The 16,856-nt window shown below is 41.8% G+C and overlaps 5 protein-coding genes across 5 annotated transcripts; 1 reads left to right on the forward strand and 4 right to left on the reverse strand.

The window, feature by feature from the left end:
- Window positions 1-1,611: 1,611 nt before the first annotated feature.
- On the reverse strand, window positions 1,612-1,800 carry SS1G_13547 (predicted protein; the record flags this gene model as incomplete). Its single annotated transcript, XM_001585613.1, has 1 exon — window positions 1,612-1,800. One exon carries the CDS (start codon window positions 1,798-1,800, stop codon window positions 1,612-1,614), a length of 189 nt encoding a protein of 62 aa, XP_001585663.1.
- A 525-nt stretch (window positions 1,801-2,325) lies between these two features.
- On the reverse strand, window positions 2,326-3,292 carry SS1G_13548 (predicted protein; the record flags this gene model as incomplete). The annotated part of the gene is made up of 2 exons (XM_001585614.1): window positions 2,326-3,160; window positions 3,261-3,292. 2 exons carry the CDS (start codon window positions 3,290-3,292, stop codon window positions 2,326-2,328), a joined length of 867 nt encoding a protein of 288 aa, XP_001585664.1.
- Window positions 3,293-4,761: 1,469 nt separating this feature from the next.
- Window positions 4,762-6,300, forward strand: SS1G_13549 (hypothetical protein; the record flags this gene model as incomplete). Its single annotated transcript, XM_001585615.1, has 1 exon — window positions 4,762-6,300. The coding sequence occupies one exon, from the start codon at window positions 4,762-4,764 to the stop codon at window positions 6,298-6,300; it is 1,539 nt and encodes a 512-aa protein (XP_001585665.1).
- A 2,388-nt stretch (window positions 6,301-8,688) lies between these two features.
- Window positions 8,689-13,498, reverse strand: SS1G_13550 (hypothetical protein; the record flags this gene model as incomplete). The annotated part of the gene is made up of 2 exons (XM_001585616.1): window positions 8,689-8,763; window positions 8,843-13,498. The coding sequence occupies 2 exons, from the start codon at window positions 13,496-13,498 to the stop codon at window positions 8,689-8,691; spliced, it is 4,731 nt and encodes a 1,576-aa protein (XP_001585666.1).
- Window positions 13,499-14,178: 680 nt separating this feature from the next.
- Window positions 14,179-14,527, reverse strand: SS1G_13551 (predicted protein; the record flags this gene model as incomplete). Its single annotated transcript, XM_001585617.1, has 3 exons — window positions 14,179-14,185; window positions 14,255-14,444; window positions 14,503-14,527. The coding sequence occupies 3 exons, from the start codon at window positions 14,525-14,527 to the stop codon at window positions 14,179-14,181; spliced, it is 222 nt and encodes a 73-aa protein (XP_001585667.1).
- Between the last annotated feature and the right edge of the window lie 2,329 nt (window positions 14,528-16,856).

Genomic DNA, 16,856 nt, shown 5'->3' on the forward strand with positions numbered 1-16,856 from the left:
GGACAGAACTGTTCCCAACACCTGTGGCCGTGAACTCCGACCAAAAACTGATCTCTCCGATGGTGCTTCAATGACGTTGCATACGCATTTCGACATTAACGATTAACACTGATATTCCTGAACTGAATTATCAAATCATCCTCCGACGATCCCGAAATCCCCGATCATTCTATCAGCGGAACGGAGATAAATTTAATCTCTTCGTCTGTAGAACTGTAACGTTGTAATGAATGGAACATTTCGGAGGTAAATACGCTGTCGTCGACATGCAGCTGAAAATAGGCGTTCCAGACTGAATCGTCCGGAACTTATCTCGCGGAATCCCAGTGAGGAAGAATCCAGAAGATTACGGTATCAAGCTACGCGAACCGACGAACGCTTTCCCTTGGGAATTTTTAAATCCGAAAGTCTCGCGTAAGGCAATGAAGAGTGAGATTCCGATGTGGCTTGCTCAAGCTTCACCCATTCCAGTATGCCTGCGGTGCGTTGAGGAAATGATTTGAGTAGTAAAGCAGAAGCGAGGGCGAGATTACCGAATCTATATTATATGCCGTAAGGCTCTTCCAAATGCCTGGGAATCAACCTTTGTGTCAGGATGTACAGAGCAGGAAAATGGAGGATTGGTTCATTGGGGAAAGGAATGACGAAGTACAAATTGAAAATGAATGCTCAGGTGGCTGAACTTGATGTTTGGTTCATATCAGGACAATGAGGTTCGAAAAAGTACCAATGGAAATTTAGTGATAGGGAGATGGAAATTTGTTTTGAATTGATCTCACAATATTTAAACGTATTTGGAATCATCTTCGTGAAAATTGGCGGCGTGGTACATATGTAGATATCTAGCCAGTGTTACATTAATGCACTGTACACGCTATTCCGTGCATAAAATGATTTTCCTCACGCTGTGTAGCCAAACTTTCACGGCGATGCCGGTGAGAACCATATTTGGGAATCATCACGTTACCTCCGTCTGTCCAGCGTCTTTGGTTTTATAAGTGCGATATGCTGAGCCGTAGTTATGCGACGCAGCAAAAGGAAATGCTTAGAACCGATTGGGGCATAATTGTTTGATGCGGCACGATGCTGCTGGACCCTGCATACGGATTTTTTTTCGCTCATTCCGAAAATCAAGGGTTGTTCGAGGCTCAGTGGACGAAGAGGTTACAACAAACACAGTGGCTGTGCAACGTGCATTGAAACCCCCCACAAGAAAAATTTGGGAAATGCTAGATCAGCAGCATTGATCTTTCCCAGATCGATTTATGATCCTCGACACGCGGGCGGAGACTAGCGTTTTTGCGGGGAAGCTGTGGCTGTCACTCTCTCATTTGTCCATTTGCTATCCATCGCTATCCTTTTGCCAGTGGAGGTCAGCTTCTCATGGATGCTGTATCTGATTCCCACGTTATTTTGCGGTTTGCAAAAGTGCCTGCATTAGCATGACAAATGCCTGTTTACAAAATGTGCCCACGAAGTAGATGTCCTCATAGTACCAGACATTGCCAAGACGACACTCATTCTCCCTTCAAAATTTGAACAGCGAGCTTCGCCTAATGATAACCTTGGGTTACGAGTTCTTAGATGGCGGTCCACTACCAGTTAGGTCATTTACTCCGGCTTAGCAATATTCCAACTGCCATGTTCTTCTTCTCCGAGGACATGCGGACTTAAGCCAGCGACATGTTTGAAGTTTCGAATTAACTCAGCTAACTTCACTCGGCTATCGTAACTACCGTACCATGTGTCTATCATCCGATTTCTTTGTATCATAGAAAGATTCGAGTCGAGACCATCCATATGAGTCAGTTAGGTTGAGCAAAGCTGACGTGGTTCATGACTCCTTGGCGGAAACTGAGTAACCCAAGCTCGCCCAAGATGAGTCCTCTTCTGAATCGCATTTAGTAAATCTACTAAGATAACGTTGGTCGGAGTTACGGGTATGCGGGGAAGGATCCACAAAAGTGGCATCGTCGATATGAAAATAGAATTGTTACGAGTTCTTGAAGACTTGAATTACTAGCCACTACTAGCCATTACAAAGACCAAGCGCGGGGCGGAGGAGAAATGAATTTTCACGTGGACCATGATCAAATGATCAAGTCGGTCACAGCTATCTAGGTGGTACATGGTCGAAGTGCGGTATCAACAAAATCAAAAAGATGAGAAACCTGTAAGCCTCCAGTAGGTCCCTCAGCCACTATTTTCATTGGTAAGTGCTTTTGAAAGATTAGCGTACAGTTAGGCAGCGTTTCCGCTTATCTACCCATTAATCCAGAATTTTTATTTTCATCGTGTCCTCAAAGTAGTAATCAATAGACAATATCAATAGGAGGAAAAATGGGGAAGTTTGATGTTCATGGAAATCTGCATGGGATTGTTATCGAGATCTCCTTCAAGAATGGTAAAGAGCCCGTTCTGCATGGGGCAGACTAACGAGCGTAAGCAGTAGTCCAGGAATAGTGATCCCAAGAGAGTAACGGGATCCCCACTTAGATGTTCTACTCTATACTTCAAGGCTACAAGGTAAATCCGAGGAGATGAGAATGCCGGTACGACTAGTGTCAAATGGGGAATCGACATGGGCATTATGGAGATGGATCCGTGTAACCTCATGTACTCTGCACAGTACGGATACCGTATTACCGGTCGGAACCCTCCTAAAATCATGAAAGGAGAAATAATAAAAGTGGCTGAACCATTTGTATTTCCCGTGGTTTTCTCATCAGCTTGTAGAATGATACTCGAGTATGGTATACGTGTTGGAATGGGAAAAGTAAAGTCTTGGGATCTAGAGAGGAGCAACGGTATTCCCGAGAGAAGGATGACAAACCAACCAGTCAGCACCTTATGTGACAAACGGAGAATAGTTATTTTACAAGGATAGAGTCGTAAATAAATCGTTGGAACACTGCTTGTGGCTGTGTTCTGGAGAAATGGAACATCCGAGAACGGCGTAGACCATTCTTTGACCTTGGTGGTTTCTTTGTTAAAAAATGTTGAGGTGAGAAGCCTTACAAATCCAATTTTCAAATTTTTCATATTGGGTGATGTGGCTCGTACTTGAATTTGTGGCTTGTTACCAAGAGGAGTACGGAAACCCATAGTAATCTGCCAAATACCGAGTTCCCGACATGCGTCAGGGTTGCGCAGCTTAATTCTTTTTGTTCGTTAGCATATTTTATTTTTATTTATTATTTCATTTTGCTATTTCCTGATCATCATCCCTGCTCATGGTGCGTCATTCTAGCTGCATGGACCCTTGCATCCCGACTCGAAAAAGGAAAGCCATCGTCCACATCCTTTCTTTTCCTGCCAAACCTTTGGTCGGTCGCGGTCCTGGTCGCAAGCCCTACTCGCGTACCTAATACCAAAAGAGATGGAAAAAACATAATCTTCTGATGCTTGAATTGGAATCCCTGCGTAAGGGTAGGAGGGGCCGACCGATATCGTCACTCCATATTAAAAAAAACCTAAATGTGTGATGATAAAGATATATTGACCTATTGAATATATATCTATCTCTGGACGGAAGCCTCATATTGCATACCTCACTGTGTACACAGACAGACTACTTTCCTATTACAATCATAAACCTGTAGATCTTCGACTTTCTTGATCTTGGTCTCTTTAGTATTTATTCATTATTCATCATCCATTACATCTATCAATCATACCAATCATCATTTCAAGATAAAACTTTATATTAAGTTCAAGTTTCACTAGTCATCACCCCCCATTCCCTCCCAAAAACCACTCCATTATCAAAGCCCAAGGCCTCCTCCCAGATATAAGTCCGCGAGATCCCAAAACACAAATACCAAGATCCAAAATACGAAAATACCAAAAGACCTAAATACAAATACTCCCTCAGCATTGACTGAAAGAAATAATTCAATCTGCTGACCAAATGATCTGATTCCTACATTCGACAATTTATAAGTTTCTATCTACTCTTCTACATCATTCCAAAAGATACTATCAAGGACCTCCTTCATTCTTTCCCTCTTTTCCCGAGTACGAGTCACAGACAAGAAACCGAGGTAAGGTTTTCCCATATATTAACCTGGAAGATTCGCCACCCGACTTTAACTTTTAAAGTTTTTTTACTAAAAGCTTTCAACAGATCCCCAAAGCTATCCCACTATGCTAGCTTACAGTCCAGAATCGAGACGCCAAACAAGTCTATTACAACATCATTCACATCAACCATCTTATAATCCCGACGCATCCTTATCCTCTTCTACTACTAGTCAACAACTTCAACAATCCCAAACTTCATCGCAACCTCAGTCTTGGATTCCATCATCATCACTACCACTTACATCACAGTCAACGTTTCCCACAAACGGTCTTTCAAATAACATCAACTTCAATTTTGGCGCTGATCAGATTCTCTTCGACTTCCAACCACAACAGTACTCCTCAGGTCAACAAGTTCAGTCACGAACTTTTATGCAACCTATACAGTCGAATAGCAGCTGGATGTCTAACGGACAATTAACACCTACATCAACTTCAAGACGACATCGTCATCGAGAATCTTCGCTGTCGTCTTTAGGATCACCAGCTGCTCCTGCATCACCTTACGCACCGTCAACATCGAATCCTCAAGTAGTAGGTGATTTGTATAATGAGTTTCGGGACCGTCATTCCACCGCGCCGAAACCCTTGACACCTGCACATACACCGTTACAGGAGAATTTCCTCTCGCCTCAATTTACAAACTTTTATCAAAACCAGAATAATCTGGGCTTCACGATGCTCAACAACGATTCATTGCCACGATTAGCAGGCGGCAGTAATGAGCTGATGTCGGCGCCTGAGTTCCACAGCCAAGGGTCGAGTAGGCCATCAGTAACTACAGTGGCGAGTAATGACTCACCCTCGACGCCACCTTCCTATGAAGATGAAAGGCAACCGTCCGGTATGACTTCTAGCGTGGATTCCTGGTTGAACGATTACTTACTTCTATCCGATTTCAAAGCTCATAGAACTTCCTCACATCAGATGCCCAAACTTGACCGCACGATGACGGACGCTTATGATGATGAGCTGTTTAATCCCAGCTATCCCGTGATTTCGGCACCTTCTCCAGCTTCTGCCTCGATTCGAACATCTGCGACTCCAAACAATGACGTTTTCACGGAAAGATTAAAGGCCGCAAACCATCAGCACTTGAATGCAAACAAGCATGAAGCGTCGAATCTATCTCCCCGCGAACGATCACCTTTCCAACCGAACTCTCCATTGGCCCCTTCTGCGGCAGCTTTTAATACACATAATATGGGATTTGCAACTGCGACGCGCATGCGAGAACAACAAAAAGCGAAGGACGATGCGTTGGCTATGCAAGAGCAGTACCAGAGGACTAAACCGGAACAAGCTACACCAAGGACAATCTCCCCAAAGGATGTTGATTTGGTCTATCACGAAAGCGATGAGGATGCAAACAATCCATTGTTTCCGCCGCCACAGCATAAGCAATCGCCAGTGACTTACCGTCAGCAGTCAGCGATTGTTCAAGAGCCATCTGAGTCAGAAGATATGTCATTATCGCAACAAAGCTATGGTAGTATGGCTACAACACGACGAGAAAGTTCATCGACATATTCTACGAGCTCACAAACCACGCCAAAACAAGGACAATTTAATTTCGCAACCCCCACAAGTCCAGCCAGCGTTCGACAATTACCTCAACATTATCCCTTCATTCCCTCGTCGCATCGTCAGACGAGTAGCATGTCGAACATGTCAAATGCGTCGAATGACTTCCCTGCGACTTTAACATCTATGGAGTCGAGCAGCGACGATTACTCAGCCGAACCAGAAATTCGAAGACCATCAAATACATCAGCGGATAGTGGAACATACACATGTACGTATCACGGGTGTACATTACGGTTCGAGACACCAGCCAAACTTCAAAAACACAAAAGGGAAGGACATCGGAATTCGACATCAGTGATCAACAACATGGGTGGGGAAAATCGCGGTGGTATGACATCAATGGCGCAAAAGCTCAACAGTCAAAGCGGGCCTCACAAATGCGAACGGATAAACCCTTCAACGGGTAAACCCTGCAACACGGTATTCTCTCGACCGTATGATCTTACACGACATGAAGACACCATTCACAATTCATCCAAGCAAAAGTTACGATGTAAATATTGTACCGAGGAAAAGACATTCAGTCGCAATGATGCGCTTACTCGACATTTGAGAGTGGTACATCCAGAAGTTCCCGTTAGCACCGGAAAGGGAAGGAGAAGAGGCATGGGACTTGGCAATATGGATTGAAATTCCAACACTCGAGTGCTCTATTGAATCATTCCATGGGGGGAATGGATTCAGGGGAATGAATGCAATGGGGATGATCAGCTTTTATCATTTAATTTTTATGGAAGGACGATTGATTGAAAAATTATCAATTGTATCTCATATTGATTTGAAAGCGTTTATTTATCTATCCATTCATCCATTCATTCCTTCATTCAGTCCTCCCTGTTTCTCTTCTTTCTCATCCATCAGTCGTTACTCATCATCCCATCGTTCATCGTTCATCACTTAAATCATCTCCCTCAAAATGGATGAATTGATCATTAGAATGGGATGGCACAGTAACGCAAGCGAAGTATGGTATGAGAAAGAGAAAAGAAGAGAAAATTGAAAATAGATCGTCGGTCGATTCCGTCACACAGCCAATCAACAAATCACACTGACCAATCAAATCGATTGATTTGTGACCCAAGCAGAGCACAGCACCACTTTCCACTTCCATCACTCCACTTTATTGGGTTTACTCTCTCCACTGTCTCCACTCTCCACTCTCAACTCTCAACTCTCAACTCTGGACTCTCGACTCCCAACGTAATCGACTGATAACCCTTCAGACTTATGGAGCGTTTATGATTGGACAATTAGTACTTTGTACATTATCGTCCGTCAAGGCCTTTTTCCTGGTTCGTCGGTGTTCAAGGGAACTCTGTCCGATTTATCCGACTTCCCGACTAAAAGAGTCAAGATTCCATGTTCCATGATCCTTCTCTTTTATCGAAAGGTAGATTGAAGCTGTTTTCATCATCTCATGCGAACTAATGATGCACGAAGGGTTTTTTCGTCTCCACATAATTATGGGTACTGGTCATTGTTCGGAAGCACAGACTAGCACAATTTATCCACTTGTCACATTTCGCGATGTGAAAAGGAAAAACAATTCCGGGTTCATGAGACACAATGATTTTTCATGACATCATCGATGCGAGGATGCTGAACAAGTTTACGGAGAACACACATTTACACTTACACAACATTTATACACACACACATCGTGAGTGTTACGCAAACACAACATGGAAATGTAGTTATGCCTTTATGAAATGAAAAGCGTCATGACTCATGACTCATGGTTTTAGGGGTTTTCAGGGGTTTGGGTTTTACAAAAGGAATCTAGCCGCTTTCCTACGTCGTTTATGGAATTTTTGGGCGTCATTTTATGGAATTGTTATAATCGAGCATTGGGAATCAAGACTTGGAGAAGAAAATTGTTACGGATTTTGTTTATGGATTTTTCAGCAGGCTCTGGATTTGGATGGCATTGACATGGGTAATAAGGTCCGACTAACCAGTTACTTGTCAATACTGTAGTTGTCAAAAATTTCTTTTTTCATCTACTTTTTTCCTTTTTTCTCTTTCCTTCAAATTGTCTCGCATTTGAAGTGTCCCTTTGGGCTAGGAAGGCCTGAAATCGTCTCTGTACCATCATGTTATCTCTCTATCTGTTGTATTCATACCTCTTTCTCCTTCCTTTCCTCTACTTTCTTTTTCATTTCTCTGTCGGAATAAAAAATTGTACAACGAATGCATGGATTATAGAACGGAACGGGAATGTATCATGAACAAAACTCAATTCCTCATTTCATGAATTTAAACACTTATCATGATGGGGATGGGGATACAAAAATAACTTAGAATTTTAGATGCGTATGTAGCACAGGTACTTGAATAAGAAGTAATTTAATACTGTATTGCTATGAAAAGACCAGTTTCAATGTGAGATATTGTGCAAAAATTTTTCAATGTGTTTCAAGGTATGAGTCGTGAGGTTCTGCTTTTGCTTTGTATCTATAGATTTTAATAGTTGTTGCAATGGGTTTGGGTTTGGGGTTGGGTATGGGTATTATGGAAGAAAGGTGAAATGATGGGGATAATTACCTAAAGTTATCAAAATGATATTCTTTCAAGAGTGAATAACATCAGGTTGGTACTACAAAGTGATGATGTTAATATGGTATTCTGATATGTAATTTATTTATCTAAAACAAAACAACATTAGTATTGAGAGACTGATACTATATTACTATTCAATACATTTCATTACTATCAGAATAAGATCATGAAAATTCTACAATAGGAAAGAATAAATTCAGCTACTTGTTTTATTTATATATAAATCAGAGGGGAACAAGATATATGATTTGAGTAACGATCACTATACATAAAAGAATCACACGAGCAGATATAGAACGCTAAAAAAGAATAACTTTCCTCACATATCTGAAGCAATTGCTATCTACTTTTCTTTTTCTAATATCTTTATAAACCATACAACGGCATAAACTCATCTCTCATTGAATCACCGATGAAGATAAGGATACCAGGTAGGTAGGCATCCAAACCCTTCCCATTTTAAGCGGTACTATCGCCCATAACAGCTGCCCTAGCATCAACATACAAAGGTTGGATGCTTGTCCATTTTTGAAACTAGACGATATATCTTAGTAAAACCATTCAGAAATATTACCTCGTAACATACGAGGAGGTGAAAAGGGAACAAACTAACCTGATACCATCCCTGTGCACTCAAAACCTCCAGTCCAGGAATTGCAACCCAGCCAGCATCTTCCGCCATTCTCATGAGTGGGGTTTGAGATGGTTTGTATGCCATCTCCAACAAAGTTCTCTGTTTTCCCTCGTCCTTCTTCTCGTGTCTCAGCAGGACGGCGAGAGTTTCTCGCATATTGCTTTCGATCGGGCGATCAGCAGGAATCGTACTAATCGCGACGGCAGGAGGAGTAGTCAGTTCTGTGGCCGAGGTGGTGCTTGGGAGTGGGATGATGTTGAAGGATGAAGGGAATGAATTTATCAGAGTGTCGAGTTTGGAAGGCGTACGCGCGACCATGTAGATGGGGGAGTGGCCGAGAGAGTGAAGGGCGTAGATAGCAGCGCGTGCTGTACCTCCGGCGCCGATGACGAGAGCAGGGGAAGGAGAGTCGACAGGCGATGGCGTATGAGATGCGGACATGAGGGAGTGAGTCATTCCAAGCCAGTCGGTGTTCTCACCAACAAGACGAGGTGGGTTGTCTGGCGTAGGGATGATGGTATTCACGGCTCCTATAACCTTGACTGCATCGGTAACCGAGTCGAGAAGTGGTATGATGTCGAGTTTTAGCGGAATAGTAACAGATGCACCACCGAAATCTGGAGCGCGAATGACATCTTGTACGTCAGCAACGCGATCAGTTTCCAGTCTGGAATATCGATGAGGCAATCCTGTCTGCTTGAAAAGAGTGTTGTGAAGCGCAGGTGATCGCGATTGGGAGATAGGAGTACCAAAAAGGTAAAATGACTTTGGCTCTATTTCTCCAAGGGTCGACAAAGTTGATCTGATCTCGGCAGCAGAAAGCTGGCCAGGCGCTGCTTTGAATGGCAATGACGGGTGCGAAACTGGTGTCATGAAACCGTTTAGGACACGACTCAGTTTTCCCGTAACGCCCATGTTTATGGCGATCAACGGGGTATCATGAGCTGCCGCCATCGTCTTCTTAAATTTTGCAAGCGCAAAGTTATCTTCAATACTCTTGGCAGACCCAACAAGCTTGATGATATCTCCATACTGAAGGGCTCTATTATAATGTTGAAACCAACCACCGTTCTTCCATGACAAAGTTCCTTGAGGATCATGATGTGAAGCTATGATTCTCGAGAATCCTTTAGCCTCGGTAACTTCCTGTAGAAGCTCATCAGGGAAAGCAATTTCCAAGTCGATATATTCGATGCCCATCTTTACGGCAAGTTTATAAAGTTTCAGTGCCTCTTCATGTGCAGCGTCCGGGAAGCGACCTCCCTGACTAACTGTTCGCACAGTGAAAATTACAGGTAAATGAACCACTGATCTCAAATGTGCAATTTGAACACTCAAGAAATCAGTGCCTGGAATTCCATTCGTGGAAGATGGATCCTCCAGTAAATCAACCCGCACTTCCACAGCATCAGATCCTACAGCAACACTAGGTAATATATATGCTGCTCCTGATATGTCCGGCATTGTGAGGGAAACAAAGAATGACTGTGGTTTGTTTCGCATCTCGTCAAAGTGTAAACTCTTTCCGGAAATGTGATGCAGGAACCTGGCGAAATCCTGTTCCGCAACAGACAGTGCGCTGGCACCGCTGCCCTTGCTATGATATTGGAAATTACTGCATTCGTTGAACCAAGGTTTGCGGCGAGAGTAGACTCCCATCATATCCTCAACATAAGCAGGTCGAGTCTTGTCTATGCGAAGATAATCCATGACCTGCTCTGTATCTCGATGAACCAAAAGTACAATTCCGCCGGATTTATGGAAATTGATCAAAAGTTCTCGTGCCTCGGGCATTTCAACGACTCCACCGCCACAGGCAAACACATGCTTCTCTGGCTGGTCAGTCAGACAGTGCTTTAGAAGATCCAATTCAGCGGCTCTGAAGAAATCCCAGCCCTTCGATCTGACCATATCAGGTATTGACATCCCTGAGATGCGCTCCAGCTCTACATCAAGATCTTTGTAAGGTCGACCAAGAATTTTCGCAGCCCACGCACCAGCCGTAGTCTTTCCAGCTCCGCGCATACCGATTATGAAGATGGACTTATCTGGTAGCGCTGGGATTCCAATTTTTTTGCTGTGCGTAGCTTTGACTTCCTTGCCAGCAAGCTCTACTTGGAATGACTTGGAGAGGATATCCCACCATCCCGGCCAGGTCTTCCCAACACATTCGCGCTCTTCGATGAGAACGGGCTGGCTTGCAGCGACAGACAATACGCTGAAACTCATTGCCACGCGATGATCGTCGTAACAGTGAATTCCTTCAGCTGGGTGCTTCAAGTCTTTTATTGGTACACCATCGACCTCGATTCCATCTTCGAGTTCACGACATGTGACACCAAATTTTGCAAGTTCATCCTTCATTGCTTTGATCCGATTGCATTCCTTAACACGCTGGTTGGCGATTCCCCTTATCTTAGTCGTGCCTTTTGCCACTGCGCCTAATACGGAAGCAGTCAAGAAAGCATCCGTCATTGGCTCCATATCAACTTCCTCAATAGCTTGAAGCGATCCGATGGGGGGACCAGTCACGGTAGTAGAATAATCTGTCTGGACTACTTTACATCCCATTGGTTTTAAAACATCGATCGCAAATCGAGCATCGCCTTGAATAGACTTGCATCCGATGTTTGGAATTGTGCAAGTAGTTCCAGAGATGGCAGCTACAGCGAGTGGATAAGTCGCTGAGCTAGCATCACTCTCAACTACATACTCTTCAGGGTTCTTGTAAACTCCTTGTGGTATATGGTAAGTATGCTCTTCCGTCTGCGATCGGACGACGTGGATCCCGAAAGCTGCCATCATCGCTGTTGTCATATCAATGTAAAGTTGCGAAATGGGTTTCCCGCCAACAAGACGCAGAGTCACCGGATTCTTAGCGTAAGGAGCGCACATGAGGAGAGACGAGACATATTGAGATGATACGGTGGCTGCTAAATTGATGTCACCTCCAGTGAAACCACCGGAAGCAGCAACATTGAGCGGGAGACTGTGCTCTTTCTCAAGGTATTCGATATCAACACCATTTGCACGTAGCGAGTCGACTAATGGACCAATAGGTCTAACTTTCATTCGTGCATTCCCAGTAAGAATGGTAGACTTTGTTGAGGCTGAAGGCTTGCACAACGAAACCACAGTTGTAAGGAAACGAGATGCAGTACCTGCGTTTCCAATATAGAGTTCCGTAGGGCTGGCATGCAAGTCGCCACCCTTACCTTGAACACAGAGCACTTCACCCGCATCTTCCCATGCGTATGTCGCACCACCAAGCTTACCAATTGAAGTAAGCATGAACTCTACATCATCCGAGTGGAGGAGGTTCTTGATGCGGCAAGGGCCAGTGCCAAGAGCCGCAAGAACAAGAGCCCTGTTAGAGATACTCTTTGAGCCTGGTGGTGTCACCTCGACATTCAAAGTCTCGGGTACGCTAGGTCTAACCTCGACCGAGTCAGATAAGACGACTCTGATTGATCGGTCCTCCACGACACTAGCCTTGGGTTCATATGTTTTACCAATGGCAGAAAGTAAAACAATCTTCTTTTTTCTTCCATCATTCTTCTTGTCGACGCCCATCTTCTCTAATAGTACGTCAACAGGACATAGCTTCCCTGCCGTGAGCTTCTGAATGCGTTTGTCTGCAAGAGAGGTAGGTAGTCCATAACTCGCTATGCATTTGACCAGACGGGCGACTGCTCCTGGTTTCAAAACTCCCAAATGCCTAGCCAATTCTGCTTCCTTCACCATTCCAATAGCTACAGCTTCTCCATGTAGCACTTGCGGCGTCAGGATTGCTTCAAATGCATGCCCAATTGAGTGACCAAAGTTTAAAATATTTCGCAATCCACCTTCTCTCTCATCGGCTGACACAACATCGGCCTTGGTCTTCGCCGAGCCTAGTACTATTCTTTTCAATATATCTCGGATTGGGCCTAATCTTGTAGAGCAGTCTGTATTCTTGGCTCGAATTGTAGTCATAATGAGATTCGCATTATCCTCGAGTGCAGAGAACTCCGCCTCGTCCCAGATGGCGGCAGTTTTGACCACTTCTGCCATGCCATTGATGAATTCGCGCACAGGTAGGGTTTCTAGAAATCGCAAATCTATGTAGATTCTCTGCGGTTGCCAAAATGCACCAACCAAATTCTTTCCCAAAGGCGTATCGATTGCCGTCTTTCCACCAATGGAGGAGTCGACCATGGCCAGCAACGTTGTTGGGACCTGTACGAATCGTACACCTCTCATAAAAGTTGCTGCAACATAGCCAATCATATCACCAATGACTCCTCCCCCCAAAGCAATTATGACCGAATCCCTTGTACATTGGTGCGACAACATCCAGTCCTCAATCTCGGCTTTTGTTTCTCTACTCTTGGAATTCTCCCCTGGAGGTATTTCGTAGGTAAGAAGTCGAGGTGTTGAGCTCGATTTGGCAGCAAGTGCCTCGAAGGACTGTTGGAAAGCTGGGACGTAGAGAGGGGAGAGATTGGTATCTGTGATGAGGACATAGGTAGATGAGGGGAGGTCTGAAAGCAAATCTTCTGCAACGAAATTGCGCCAGATATCGAAATCGACGATGATATCTTCCTTCCCTAAAATTTCAATCCGCGTGGGATTTTCAAAAGTTGTAGATCCCATCTTGACTTGACCTAACTCAGCCTGCGAGCTCGAGATGCTTTGAAGGGTTCGTCTTCTCTTTGGTTCCTGAATTGTCGTGGGATGATGAAGGGACAGTACTTATATATCTACCAATTGCCCATGGAATCTGCCAGACAATGGTACATCCACTTTATGATTGATCGCGTGTAGCAAGTAGGAAGAGAGGGAGTAACCGTGGGGAAGGTATTGAAGATGTTGGACTTTACAGTTCAGTGAGTGCAAGTGAGTGACTCAATAAGTTGATCCGGATCCGAAACTTTTTTTTGTTGACAGGGATTTGGATAAAGAGCCAAGGTCACAATGCAGGGCGCAACTTGAGTATAATTATTGGTTCTGTAATAAATAATACTCCCTAGTTCTACAAAATAGCTTTCTTCCACTGTGAATGAAAAATGCGACAATGAGGGGTGTGGAATTCATTTTCTCGTCTCCATCATAAGTACCTAGGTAGCAAGCAGTACTTGGTTTTGGAAATACAATAAATACTATCCTCTCATATCGCTCAACATAGAATTACAGCACAAATTGGATGAATTGACGACTGCGGTGAGGAAATCAAACAAAAGAACAAGAGATAACATTTACCCTTTTGGGCGTTTGATGGTTGCGCTTCCGTCATCTTCTTCATAATAAAACAACTATTACTAAGCACAGCTCACTCAGCAACTACCCCAAGTAAGACTTCCAAGTTAGCACATTCTAAGACCACAACTCCGTATCTATCTTGGATCTTACTCTTCCAACATCTCCGAGAATGACTCGGTTGTTTTCAATCCCTCCATCATATAGAGACGACTTGGAGTTGACTTGGCTGATTTACTCCGGTCCTTTAGCTCTTCTCCGAATGAAAGGCTGCTACTTCTTTTCTGGCCGTCATCAACCTCCGACGTGCCAGTGATCATGAGCTCAACATCCCCTCCTTGCGCTGGCGGATGTTTAGAATCTTTGAGCGAAGTACGTGGTCGATATTAAAAAATACTTACCTAGTTCAATATCAAATAGTTCCATTGTAGCTCGTCAACCTTTTTATTAATATTCGTCTTCTTGGTACCTTGATAATCTCGAAGACATCTCGTATTTCATTCAATTTTTTATGTCCGAACTTCGTTGCCACAGCGGGCCTTTTGTTATTTCAATTGCCCAAAGGAAGTTACAACTTTTAGGCGCAGCCTATTTCAGGCACAGGAGGTTTTCTCTTCAAATATATATGACATCGCGCACAATCTCTTACTTGTTCAATCGCTGAGCTTCCTATGACTAGGCCTGTCTCGTTCGCGCGTGTTGTACCACTGAAGTACATTCTGCTGCGTCTGCCGTTTAAAGATATTTAACAGTCTCTCATAATACGAATGACCCGAGATAGTGGTTCTTACTCCGTCTTTGGAATCTTATTGCCAAAGTCTCTGTATTCCGCTCACAGTAGTCAAGACTACGGTTTTCTCAAGCATGACTATTTTCCATGTCGTAGCATGTCGTTTTTTCACTGTTGAATTTTAGGGACACTCCATTACCTCAAGGCTGTCTTCAAAACTGTTGCAACCCTTCCTTTAAAATCAAACATTACAATGTTTTCACAAAATAATAAAATGTTGGATCGGATTTTGTCACTTTACCGTGCTCTTACTTTCGTTTGTATATCATAAAGCTTACTTGGTACAATGTTTAACCCAGACTGAGAAATTTGGTAGAGGAAGTATACTGTTCAGGTTAGTGAATGACCACGGATGAGCAAAAAGAAAATATCTATATACTTATTAAAATGGATCTGACCTTCCAGAGCTAAGTATTCTTCTTGTTCTAGCCCTCTCCAACGCGCCACAAGCTTCCTTGGTACGTTGTCCTGAACCCCGACTATCAACATCCACTTCAAGTACAGAATTCCGCCGAAGGCAGCCACTACTTTGGCGCTGGCAATATCAAGTCTCATTGCCAGGACTAACACCTGGACTCATAACACAACTTTCATAGCCATAGCCAGATGAGCCATCAGCACATCTTGACCTATTAGTCCATTCGATAAGGAAAAGTGTGGATGCTTCACCCCATAGATATGAAAGACTAGTAGACAATCCAAGCCCCGAACTCCCCCAAAATCAACATACTTCCAATTTGCGCCTGTGATAATTACCGGCTTCGAAGCCTAGGCGACCGAAGAGCTTCGAGTAAGTATATTATTTTAAACTTTTTATTTTTAAAAAGAAAAAAAAAAAAGGATAACGTAACTTGACTAGAAGTGGGTCATGTCATGATATGGGTCAGGTACCTTTACACCAAAATTTGTATGTAAAGATACTTAGAGCGTATTTTTCTAACTCTATAAATACTAGAGATATAGTTTCGATATTTTAAAGTATGATATATTCAATTTAAACATTTAATATGATAAAATATTATAGAGATACAATTTTTTTAATAAAGATATTAAAGTTTCTATCAAATTTTCGTTTGTCTAACAAAAATTACTATGGGAGTTTTTAAAATCGTATTAATTCAAGAACAATATTATTGAAAAGTGTTTTGTAACTTTAATACTATATTTTTATTAGATGTCAAGCCTAATTATCAAAAAAAATAAAATTATCTTTAATATCCATAGAGATATAAAAAGTCGTTCTAAGTACCTTTGCATACAAATTTTGGTGTAAAGGTACCTGACCCATACCATGACATGACCCACTTCTAGTCAAGTTACGTTATTATAATTAAAGACGAGAATATTAAATATTGAATATATATTAAATGAAATAGAAAATAAAAAATAAAAATAAATTATTGATTTAATTAATTTTTAAAAATTTGAAAATATATTAAAAAAATCTTTCAAAAAAATAGAAATATTAATAATTAAAATCTTTAATGATTATAAAGATTATAAAGATTATATAAAAACTTTCGTTTAATCTTATTTTTATTTAAGAAATTCATAATTTTATTATGAATATAAATAAAGAATTCTTTAAATATAAATAATATAATATATATTTATAAAGATATCGAAAATATATTGAATATATACTAATATCTTCAATGTTAAAAAAGATCAATAAATTAATATTTTTAAAAAAAGTTTATTTATATTATTAAAATTATTAAAGATTTTTTATTTAAACAATTATATAGATTTTTTAAGAATCAATTAAAAATCTTGAAAGAATATTTATAAATAATTTTGAAAAAAAATAGACATGTTATTTAAATAATCAAAAAAATATCTTTGTATATTTAATATTTGAAAATATAATAATTTAAATTTATATATTAATTATTAAAGATTAAATATTATTAATTAATAAAACTTTATATCGATTAAAAAATATTAAAATATTTATAAAATTAA

The sequence above is a fragment of the Sclerotinia sclerotiorum genome, genomic scaffold (assembly GCF_000146945.2).
Source record: "Sclerotinia sclerotiorum 1980 UF-70 scaffold_25 genomic scaffold, whole genome shotgun sequence".
Taxonomy (NCBI): domain Eukaryota; kingdom Fungi; phylum Ascomycota; class Leotiomycetes; order Helotiales; family Sclerotiniaceae; genus Sclerotinia; species Sclerotinia sclerotiorum.